Source organism: Hyla sarda, chromosome 9 (genome assembly GCF_029499605.1).
Source record: "Hyla sarda isolate aHylSar1 chromosome 9, aHylSar1.hap1, whole genome shotgun sequence".
Lineage (NCBI taxonomy): Eukaryota > Metazoa > Chordata > Amphibia > Anura > Hylidae > Hyla > Hyla sarda.
The window spans coordinates 134,742,653-134,754,938 of NC_079197.1; the positions used below are offsets into that span (position 1 = coordinate 134,742,653).

At 45.0% G+C, this 12,286-nt stretch overlaps 2 protein-coding genes across 14 annotated transcripts in view; both read right to left on the reverse strand.

The window, feature by feature from the left end:
- Window positions 1–1,590, reverse strand: part of RYR1 (ryanodine receptor 1) — a 169,619-nt gene extending 168,029 nt beyond the window's left edge. For all 13 annotated transcript variants that reach the window (XM_056540397.1, XM_056540398.1, XM_056540396.1 and 10 more), the window contains exon 1: window positions 1,389–1,590. In XM_056540397.1, the coding sequence (XP_056396372.1) occupies window positions 1,389–1,436 (48 nt within the window). In that variant the 5' untranslated portion in view covers window positions 1,437–1,590. The remainder of the gene's footprint in view (window positions 1–1,388) is intronic.
- A 648-nt stretch (window positions 1,591–2,238) lies between these two features.
- Window positions 2,239–12,286, reverse strand: part of LOC130290955 (rho GTPase-activating protein 11A-like) — a 44,925-nt gene continuing 34,877 nt past the window's right edge. Inside the window, exons 13-15 of the mRNA XM_056539223.1 lie at window positions 4,183–4,288; window positions 3,918–4,053; window positions 2,239–3,806 (exon numbers count right to left, since the gene is read on the reverse strand). Coding sequence (XP_056395198.1) covers window positions 2,866–3,806; window positions 3,918–4,053; window positions 4,183–4,288 — 1,183 coding nt within the window. The 3' untranslated portion in view covers window positions 2,239–2,865. The remainder of the gene's footprint in view (window positions 3,807–3,917; window positions 4,054–4,182; window positions 4,289–12,286) is intronic.

Consider the following 12,286-nt stretch of genomic DNA (forward strand, 5'->3'; position numbering starts at 1 on the left):
AACTTTAAAAAAAGAAGTGGATTGGCTCAATCCACTTTAATGGAACTGAGCTGTAATACCACACACAACCTAAGCACAAGTGTGGCGCTGTTTTTGAAAGAAACCAGCTCTGTTTTTTTATTCCTGGCCAATCCCTTTAATATCTATATATTGGGTTTCTGTTTAGTTTTTTTTTCCCTGGTGCAATAAGACACCATACAGGATGCACCCACTGCCTTTGCTGATATATACATATTAAACAATTTTTAGGGGTATTTCCATTTCATATTTGGCCTACAACAAAGGGCTCTAACCTCAGAGGTCAGTGGGGGGTCCCTATCTTGAATGGGCCTTCTGCTCTTTATTTATTTATTTTTTCCAGAAACAGCGCCCCTCTTGTCTACATGGTCATACCTGGTATTGCAGCTTGGCCAAGTTTACTTGAAGAAACACCTCTTTTTTAAATGTTATAAATGTTTAAAATGTTATATATCTGTTTTAAGATGATGTCATAGGATTTTGTATTGTGAAGCAGTTTACAGCAACCCTAGAACAGCCATGCTTCTAGTGTTTCCCCTAGCAGAGTGCCTCCAGCTATTGCAAGCCCACAACTCCCAGCATGCCCGGACAGCCGTAGGCTGTCCGGGCATGCTGGGAGTTGTAGTTTTGCAACAGCTGGAGGCACCCTGGTCGGGAAACACTGCTGTAGAATAATACCCGGTTGACATATCTAAAAGATTTAGTCAAGCCTAACAGAGTATGCTTTAGGATAGACACGGAATATTATAACAGAATGTCATGGCTCATTTAACTCTCTTAACCATTACACCAATTTATATGCAGATTTTACCTTAAATTGAGAATCGTAAAAAAAAATGCTGCAAATATCAACCCTAAGAGCCAGCAATCTAAAATTTCCCCCGAACACCCACCTTTATTTATAGTCATTTGCCAAATGGACCAGCTGTGATATTTTTCTCCTTATAGGCTACACAAAACCCTAACCCCCAACTGACCCCCCTCCCCTTACACTGTTCCTTAAAGTAGTTCCAGAGTCTCACACCCCAGCTATGTTTCCCTTTCGGTTGCTGTCACTCACACATCCCCCTCCCTTCCTGAGTGTCAACACCCCCGGCCCTCTACAGCTTGTCAGTAGTGATTGGAGTCCAACAGGTGTCCATGCTCGGGGTAAGGTTATATATCGCTTCTTCCAGCAAATTAACCTCTTCAGCTTCTACGTATGAAGTCGATGATTGAGCTTGTCGGCCGTCAGTTCGTGTAGAACAGATTCCAAATGATTGTCAATAAGGAAGGGGGGGGGGCGCAATTATTTAAAATAAAATAAAAAAAATTCTATATATTCCCAGTTACGTAGAGAAGTCATTGTTTCATTGCACTTGAACACTCACCGTCCTGAGGAACTGGATCTCATCCTCACTCTCTCCTCCTTCGGCCATGATGTTGCGGGTACCCTCCTGCCTTGTAGAGGATGACCCCTTCTGGGTTGCTGGCTTGTGACGATGACCGAAGTGTAATCCGTATGATAAGAAGGGGGAGAGAGAGAGGCTGCTGTGCTCTCCTCTCTCTGTGTACAGAGATGACACACGCACAGACCTAGACAGATCCTGCCAGCCTCTCTTGTGCACCCCTCCTCTACTCACTGATTGGAGAGAGCTAGGTTAGCACCAGCCAAATTGTCCATAGGGGGTGGAGGGTCTGGGATGCAAAAAAGGAGGGTCGCCTATAGCAATGAGTTTGAAAAGGAATGGTGATAGAGGGGAGAGGAGAGAAAAAAATAAAATACAATAAAAAAAAAAGGTGAAAAACCTAAAGGGTGATTATAAGAAATTTCCAAAGTCAATGAATTCATTCAACTGAAATAAAAATACATAGTATAACATGTTCACTACGGATATGTGTAATAAATAATGTAAGAAGAAATTGAAAAAAAAACTGTAAAAAGGCAATGTACATCATTATCTGATATTTAGTATAACCAATGGGGAGATAGAAGAATTGAAATAAAAAAAATAATAAAAAAATAAAAAAATCGATCATATTAAGTATATACACACAATCGTGAGACATGGAAAAAAAAAGCAACAGATAATCAAAACATTCTGGAAAAAAAAAAATACAAAAACCAACAGAAATTCCCTGACTCAAAAAGGTAAAAAAGAAATTATTTATTGTAAGTTAATAACATCAATAACAATGCAAAAATAACATACGAAAAAAAAGGAACAGTACAGCAGAAAACTATAGAAAGGACATCAACATAACACAAAGATGTTAAAGAAATCCAAAAGTATCAGTTTCTATGCAAGTGATAAGACTTCATATCCATTGTCAGATTGTTACATTGTCAGGATTTTAGGTGGGATCAGGTTCAATTGAAGTTTAAAATCACTAAAACACAGATTTGAAGAGAGAACCCTCTGTGTCTCGTACCACCCCCCTCTAGGTTCCACTAGGTATAACACGATCTAAGTATTTATGAGCCATGCACATCAAGACAATATGTGGGTGGCATTAATTAATTAAGTTATGGATTGCAGGTTCGTAATAAAAATACATAGTATAACATGTTCACTACGGATGTGTGTAATAAATAATGTAATAAGAGATTGGAAAAAAAATGTAAAAGGCAATTTACATCATTGTCTGATATTTAGTATAACCTAAATAACAGACTATGAATGGCGGCACTTGTTTTAAGAGCTAGGTGCTAAGGAGCAGGCTACAACTGCTTTCTCAAACTCACCCAGATAATACGGGATATATACTAAAAAGATTAAGCTGGCATAGACATGACATATTTGCCATTTCCAAGGATAAGCTATGCTAGATGTGTCCAAGCTGCACTTATTCATCTGAGCTTGCTACTTATAAATCCACAATGTCACTGATGGTTTCAAGTCTGGTGCCCGGAAGAGGGCATTTAGGAGAACCTCTGTATCCATATCCCATCTTCTCAACCACATCCTCAAAAGTTAAGGTGTCTTTGTCTAGTTTTAAGAGATTGTCCAAAACTGGGCTTTCCATATCTAATGGCAAGGTATCAACAGATGTTGGGCATCCGCTATCTAGACTACGGGACACCCAGTTGCTCACCGTTATGTTCTTACGACTTATAAACATTTGCCTGTTTCGGCATTTGAGAGTTTTTAAGGTGTTGGTATTGTCTACGAAACGTTCATCTGTTTTCATAAGTAAGCGTTGTTCTTCATTTGACCTTAAGCCACTTTCCTGACTCAGTGAACGGCCAAACCTTCTTGCACCTTTGCGTTTGATGGGATGAGCGGTCAGTTGTTCCCAATCTTTTAACTGAGGATCTATTTCTGTAGCACTAGAAGCCCAAGGAAAGCTAAGGACTAATTTCCGTACACTCCGATACTGAGATGTGAAACCATTGGGTATTTTCAAAGTTTCTGAAGGCTGCAAACAGCCAAGTTCAGTCACAGAGACCTGATTTTGTATTGTGTTAGATTTCCTTGAAGCAAAACAGTCCACCAAAGGGAGATGATCATTACTGAACAGAGACTTTTTTTCATCCACGTAGTTAAGTTCATTGTCCTTAGATTTACTTTCTTTACTTGGGGTTAAACTATTCCTGTTCAACTCCCCATGATCCTTTTCAGACTTGTCACATTCGCCCATTTTTTCTGGCATGCTAAGTGAGCGACGTAATGCTCTGCGACTCTTTCCTGATTGTATTTCATCCAGGTCTTCACTGTTCACTTCTAGAGACTTCCAAGAAGGAGAGGACCTCAACGAAGGAGGAGATGATGGATGTTTGATAGAAGTTTTGTCATCTGTAGAATTACCTGAAGAAAAGTAAAGCGGAAACTAGGGTACAATTATGAAAAATAATGAAAACCTAAAACCCTCTGATGTAATAAGAGTATAGAGTAATAGACAAGGACTTGAGAACCCACCAGAGTTTGATCCTTTTAGAGAAAAAGTGTTCATTCGAAAATCTTTTCCATTGAAAATAGGACCTTCCAAGGCTTCACTAACCATCCTCTTCATTATATGCCATCCACTAGGCTCCATGCTCTTGCCCTCAGGCGTCTACATAAGACAAATGTAAAATGATAAGCTACTTAAAGCAAACAAAGAGGATAAATGGAGGATATGCTCAGAAACGCAGATGTTTTTGAATTAACTTATGTAGCAAGAACAAATGGCGTTCATTTTTACCGGCTGCTTGGCTGCTCGAGTTCGCTGGAAGAGTCTTAAAGAGTTACGGACCTTTTCTTTTCGGTCCAAAAGGGCAGGAGAATTAGAGATCTGACCAGATGGCATCCTGCAAGAAAGAAAATTATTTTTACATTACAGAAACTGCAAAATGATGACAACGCAGATGTAAATGAACACATACTCAATCTTCATTTCCAAAAACAGAAGGCATTGATGCCAAAACAAGCCTGAATGTCCTTGTAATATTTAATGTAACATATGTAGGAAAAAAGTATGGTAAATATATTATTTTCTACCTTTTACCCTTGGACTCCATAATTTAACATGTAAAGTGTTAAAGGTACAAAGAACAATACAAATAGTATATTGTTTTTATAAAAGATAAGTGTACTGAACCGTAACAAACAATGACTTAAATATCCATCATGGTTCTGTTAAAAGGTGTATGGAGAGGGCTTGGGAGTTAAACTTTTAGCAGAAAACAGCTTCCGCTAATAGTCGGCATGGCAAGAGCTCCATTGATTGCTATTTTAACTGTTTAAAGAGCATTTGTCACAGATTCATTACATACAACTGCCCACATAGAGTTGCTTGGGTTAGTGTCCCCATGGCAAACATCTTTTATATGCAATCTTGTGTCTATATTATTTTAAAAAAATTACATTTATTCTGTGTCCCACAGAGTCTGTTTTGAGTTACACACAGGGCTTTCCTGCCACAGCAGCCCCATGTGTTTTGTCCATGCATGCATCGCAATTGCAGACTGTGAGGGAGTGAGCTCTGTGGTTCTAAGGATTGTGAAGCTCACTATGCATGTGCAGCCAAATCCCTCAGGGCTGCCGCTGGTAGGAGAGCCGTGTGTATCAAGGTGCTGTGATGTAATTGTGGTGGCCCAGTATGGGAGGGGTTACCCCGTACCTTCACTGCCCTGTCAGGCAGCTTGTGTTATGTGAATGTGTTATCACTGAGTTATACCATGTGATATACCATGTGATCGTTACCCAGGAGGTACCAGTGACCAGGTTACCTATTGGCTCCCTGCTATTCTCCCCTATATAAGCCCTGGGTGGAGCTAGCTATTTATTTATTTATTTTTTGCACCAAGTCTTTGCTGAAGTCAGTCGTGCCTAGTGTGTCCGTGTCCAGAGTATTGGAAGCCTCAAGTCAAGTCCTGCAGCCACAGTCAAGGGCAAGGGCAAGTTAGCTAAAACTTTTGGCGTCCTGAACAGGATACGGGTGTGCGCCTTATGCCGCAAGTCCTCCCCCTCTCTTAACTGTGTCCGATACTGTCTGCATAAAAAATGTCCATGAAAAGTCTTTTACTTGTGGCACTTGTGAAATAGAGGGGGAGGTGAAGGAAAGATTATTGTTTGTCACTGTGGAGTATAAAGAGTCAGTACCAGAAAGGGTTAATTTGGTCTGGTGTTTCTCATGCGCAGCTCCGCCCCATCAGTCCCCAGTGGTGACGCCTCTTCAACACAGCGAGGAGGAACCAAAGATCTGCCCTGTGTTGCCGACCGGACCAAAACAGAAAGTTCCCTGGGCGCAGCCATATTGGAGGTGCGGGCGGCTGCGCCCAGCTCCGCTGTCTTCTATCATGCACTCGCTGCAGCGCTGACTCTGCAAACACCAACAATTATCAGTATCAAGTCTCCATTGCTGGTGTCCGCAAGTCTGGTCGCAAGACAAATTGCTACCGGGTGCCTGCAAAATAGAGGGGGAGCATCCATTATAGTACCCCCACTAGCCAAGTCCAAGCCGCTGCAGCACTTCAGCAATTATCTTAAAGGGGGAAAGCACCTCATTCTTTTTAAAGAGACAGCAAACTCAAAATTTTACCAGATGTCCTAGGACTGTATCCACCTTTTCCAGTCCACCGGAGCAGCTGAAAGCTGAACTAATTTATGCAGACTAAAGTCAGCAACCGCCATGCCGCGAGGTTTGTGCAGAATCAAAGTTCTGTAATATTCACAAGACTTCACAGCAGAGATTGAAGTGCTGGCACTGCTCTCCCTCTATATATTCTCCCTTAAACAGTCTGTGTGCGTGCTCTAGCAGCGTATCTTCATGTGGTGGTGCTCATGTACTGCGATAGTGATAGGATGAATGCAAATCCAAATAGTCAAGAAGAAAGTACAGGCAACTCACCACGTTGTAGTATCTTCGTGTTTATTACTGGGACATGCAGGTAAAGCGGCTCCACGCCACACCGGGATGCCGAACACTAGTGCGTGAATCGGTTAACGCACTAGTGTTCGGCATCCCGGTGTGGCGTGGAGCCGCTTTACCTGCATGTCCCAGTAATAAACACGAAGATACTACAACGTGGTGAGTTGCCTGTACTTTCTTCTTAACTATTTGGATTCAAAGTTCTGTAACTTCGCTAATCTCTAGAGACTATCAAGCCCTGCTGGAGCCTCTGCAACTAGAAGACTATCCTCTTCTCCGGGTTGCGAGAAGCCTGGTCACTGTTACCAACGAGAGAGAGTTCCAGTCCGGTTAGTCAACCAGTCTGATGCTGCTACTGTGTTGCCCAAATACACCCCAGTAGCCCAGTTGTATCTCAGAGTCAAAAGACATCTTAACAGAATATATAGTGGCCCGACAGAGTGCAGCCCAAGTGGCTGATGGATTCAGTAAGAGTTCTCCCGAGCCCTGGTGGGCACAACTTCAAGTTGGAAGCAACACTACCCTAAGGGACCAAGTCAAGGGACTCATCAATGTCGCCAAAACACCCCACAGATTTCAGACAAACGTCCATGATCTAACACCGAATCCTTACAGGTGAGAGCCCACCTATCAAGGAAAGACACGAAGATGTCAAGAAGATGCTGGTCAAGAAAGTCAGAGTCCCTGGGTGGCACCACTGGTCCTGATCAAGAAAAAAAGACAGCACCATCTGCTTCTGTGTCGACTACAGGAAACTGAACAATGTCACACATAAGGACTCTTATCCTCGGCCAAGGATCGAGGAGTCACTCACAGACCTCTGGTCTACTGCTTACTTCTTCACCCTGGACTCAACTAGCAGAAATTGGCAAGTGCCCATGGCCGTGGAAGACCGGGAGAAGACCGCCTTGTGACACCCATGGGACTGTTCGAGTTTAAAAGTATGCCATTTGGGCTGTGCAATGCCGATGATACGTTCCAGCATCTGATGGATGGAAAGGTGCCTGGGTCATCTGAATTTCCAAAGTGTCCTATTGTACTTGGACGATGTCATTGTGTATTCCAAGTCCTACCAGGAACACCTAAGCCACGTGTCAGACGTCTTCCAAGTCCCGATCAAGCATGGGCTGAAGATCAAACCATCAAAGTGTCACTTGCTCAAACCACAGGTCCACTACTTGGGTCATGTCAGCACAGAGGGAGTCCAGCCTAATCCTGAAAAGGTGGAAGTTGTCAAGAACTGGCCCACCCCGCGCACAGTGAAAGATGTCAGGAGCTTCCTAGGATTTGCCGGCTACTACCACCATTTCATTCCCCACTTCACCCAGATTGCACCCCCCCCCCCCCCACACAGCTCTCTTACAGGGTACAGCAAAGAAGAGCTGCAATGGAAGACTACCTGTTTAATGTGCCGAAGTGCAAGAGACTACGTTTCGTGCTCTAAAAAGTCTGCTGACAGAACCACCCATCTTGGCTTATCCAGACTACAGTCAGCCATTCCGGCTGTATACTGATGCCAGTTTTGAAGGTCTGGGAGCTGTCTTGTCCCAAGTCCAGGAGGGGCAAGAGTGAGTAATTGCCTATGCCAGTCGTAACCTGTGAGGAGCAGAGAAGAACAATGCGAATTACAGTTCATTCAAGTTGGAGCTTCTCGCCCTCATGACCGTGACCTGTAATTGGCCGTGACGGAAAAGTTCAAAGACTATTTGGCCACCATGCCATTTACTGTCTACACAGATAACCCGTCGGCCCACCTAAACACTGCCAAATTAGGTACTATTGAGCAGTGTTGGTCTTCAAGATTAGCCAATTACAGATTCACTGGTCGAATGTCAATGTCGACATACTGTCTAGGACACTGATTTCCGCCCGGTGTGCCGCAGGATTTTGCCGCCAAATTTATTATTTGTTTTTCATTTAAAATTTCCCGCCCGGCCTGCCGCGCCTGTGACTCACGGCGCTGCAGTGGGGGAAAGGAAGTATGTGTGCACTTTGCTGTGCGTGCACACACAGCATCCTCCAGTATCCCACTGCGGCCACCTCTCCCCTGCGGCCCAGTGAGTGCATGCCCCGGTGGTGTAGTGACCCGTGCCCCAGAGTCCACCTCCCCCCTGCGGCGCAATGAATGTGTGCCCTGCCAGAGCAGGGAGGAACGTGGAAGCTGCGCTGGATTCCAGAAAAATGCTAAAAAAAAAAAAAGGTACTGTACCCTTTCCATCCCTCCGTTACCCCTTCTTAACCCTGTCCACCCTCCTCCTGTCACCCATGTGCACCCCCCCCCCCGTCACCCAAGTCATCCATGTCCACTCCTGTCATCCTTGGCCACCCCTCTGTCACCCCTGTCCATTCCCCTGTAACACATTTTCACCCCCCTCGTCCATCCCTCTGACCACCCCCCAGTCTACACCTGTCACCCATGTCCACCCCCCCCTATTCACCCCTTTTTCACTCCTGTCCACCCCTCTTTTAATCACTTGTCCACCCTCCTGTCATCCATGTCCACCCCTCTGACCCAGTCTCCCATGTCCATCTTGGCCACCCCCTATCCACCCCTCTGTCATCCATGTTTACCCCCCATTGTCCACCCCTCTGACCACATCCTTGTCACCCCTGTCCACCCCTCTGTCCCTTTGTCACCCCTGTCCACCCGTTACTACCTTGTCACTCCTGTCCTGTCACCCATGTACACTCTTCTACACCCCTCTGTCACCCATGTACACCCCTGTCACCCGTGTACACCCCTCTAGACCCCTCTGTCTCCCATGTACACCCGTCACACATGTACACTCCTCTACACCCGTCTCCCATGTACACCCCTCTGTCACCCATGTGCACTCTTCTACACCCCTCTTGGTCTCCCATGTACACCCCTGTCTCCCATGTACACTCCTCTACACTCCTGTCACCCATGTACACTCTCACCCCCTACTCCCCTCTGTCACCCCCTATGTCCCTCTGTCACCCATGTACACTTCTCTACACCCCTCTGCCACCCATGTACACCCCTGTCACTCATGTACACCCCTCTACACTCCTGCCACCCATGTACACTCCTGTCCACCCCCAACACCCCTTTGTCACCAATGTACATTCTTCTACACCCCTCTGTCACCCATGTAAAAAAAAAAAAAAAGTGAGGAGCCCAATAGGTTTGCTTTGCAGGTTTAATGGTGAAGAATTGTGGCTGTAAGAAATTGTCTTGATGGCCGGGCCAGATGGAGAAGAAAAGGGAGCGACGCAGATTAGAAGACGTCATTTGTGAGTTGGTGTCTAAAAGTGTCTGCAACGCTTTACCCCCTTTTTTTTTGCTCGCCAGCTTCGGTCGGGGTGCCCCGAGAAAAAAAAAAAGATTTCCGGAGGGGTGCCCCGAGCCAAAAAAGGTTGGGGAAACACTGGTCTAGGATGACCCCAGCGAAGAACCTCCTGTCAACGACGTGTGGGAGGATGTGGAGATTCCCCCTCATGAACGGTGAACCCAGGTCCAAAAAGGTTAAAGAAGACCTATACACCTGGAAGACTCTTCAGGACAAAAGTCAAGTCATGGGGGATCTTCTGGCGAAAAAATGTACCAACCAGTCTACGCCGGGCCCAGTGTGACTGCGAGCTGAATCATCAGCGACTGTTTGTGCACAAAGGACTGTTGTACCGAAATTCTTTGTATCCGGTCTCTAGTGATTGACTTAATCAGATTCTAGTTCCCCAAAAGAGATGCGGGCTGGTCCTCAATGCATACCATGATCAGTCGGGACACTTTGGAGTCCACAAGACTGAAGCTACTCTAAGGGCAAAGATGTTATTGGATCGGAATGCGGAGAGACATTAAAAAATGGTGCAATGAATGTGCTGTCTGTAACGTCACTAAGAACTTGCGCAAAGACGCAAGAGCACCCCTCCATTCCATCCAGAGTGAAAGGCCTAACCAGTTGGTCGCCCTAGACCATGTCAAGTTTTCTCCTACCCGGTCCAAGTACACCTATGCTCTCACCATAGTGGATCACTACTATAAGTGGGTTCAACATAGAAGATAATAGAAATAAAGCCGGCACTCACCGTTCTTCTCAAAATTCTTGCTTTATTGTGCTCGACATATATTCAGGGGTAGGGAACAGACGTGGGGGGATTACATAGGCCTATGTAATCCCCCACATCTGTTCCCTACCCCTGAATATATGTGAAGCACAATAAAGCAAGAATTTTGAGAAGAACGGTGAGTGCCGGCTTTATTTCTATTATCTTCTATGTTGGATTACTATGATTATTCATCCATAAGCCAGAGCACCATAGCACTCTCACCAGCGTTTCCCAGTAAACTGTAGAGATCCTCCCACATCCTCAGTGCCGTGTGCACACCTATGAGTGATCTTTGACTATAAGTGGGTTGTTTACGTCCCCATCAAAGATTTCACAGCCAAGACAGCGGCCCAGATGTTCTACTCCTTCTAGGCCCAACTCTTCCAAGAACTGTGTCAATTCCATGCCCGTAAAATACTTCGGACTACTGCTTACCACCCCCAAGGGAAGGGGCTCTGTGAATGCATTAATAAAGTCTTTATCTACATGTTGCGAGCAGCCTCTGTCTCCAGACATGAAGAGTGGCCCCGACTACTACCTGAATTATTGGAGACTGCCTAAAGACTGAACATTCGGGTTTCAAGCTCCGTTCAACAGTCTCAGACCACCAGAGAAGAATCCAAGAAGCCAAAGAAGTTGTCAGCAAAAAGATGGGCGAGGCTCAACAAAGACAGCAACAGGACTACAACAGTCATGCCTCTGCCAAACCGCTTCAATTGGGCGACAAAGTGTGGCTGCGGAAGTTTCCGAAAACCCATAAATTGGATTCCATCTGGGAAACGGAACCGTACACGGTGACGGCCATACCCTATCCAGACTCTGACGTGTACGAACTACAAAAGCTTAGTTTTTTTTTTTTTTATATATATACTACAAATCCCATAATTCCATCAGGGTTCCTACAGCTGTTACATTAGTGGCAGACTGATCTCTCTCCCACCAAGCGATCCCTCCAACCATTGAAGCTGAAAGGATCCCTGTCATCAGCTGACTAGTGAGTCAGGTCTCGGCCACATTGCAACCTGGGAAAAATCTGAGACAACAGTCATTTTGTATGCTGTTAAAAATAAATTTTGGGGTGAAAATCACAGAAGAATTGTGAGAAAACCGTCACACAAAAGGTACAGACATTATATTATGAACTACACTAACTTTACTGCCCCTGTAGAATAGTCAAAAAAATAATTCCTGGAATACCCCCTTAAGAGTGTGTTGCTGATGCAGTTACAAGGTTCGTCAACCCCACATGTTACTATCCTAAAATAAAAAAGAGCATGTAGGGACATTCACCATTCCACATTGACTCATTACCTTGTTTTGTAATTCAGACTTGGAAAGGACATCATGTTAAAAAGGCTTCAGGAACTCCAGTCCTCTGCCCTCCATGACCGGGCATTGAGGATGACTTTAATTAAGAGGGGGAGTTTGTGGTGGCCCAGTACGGGAGGTGTTACCCCGTTCCTTCACTGCCCTGTCAGGCAGCATCCTTCAGTGTACCCAGGGCCCCCTGCATTAGTTTCCCCATTGTACATTTGTTATGCTTTATAAGATGTGTTATCACTTTAAGAGTTATACCATGTGATTGTTACCCAGGAGGTACCAGTGACCAGGTGACTTATGGGCTTTCTGCTATTTGCAAGTCTTTGCTGAGGTCAGTCATGCCTAGTGTGTCTCCAGAGGATTGGAGGCCTCAAGTCAAGTCCTGCAGCCACAGTCAAGTACAAGTAAGCTAACTGTCAAGCAATGTGGCCAGCACCAAATTGTCTAGTCATACTTAAAGTCACAGCAAGCCCTTAAGGTCTCAGTCACTAGCCCAGGATCCAGTGGTATACCCTCGGGTGGTTATAGGCTAAACTACGCCCTG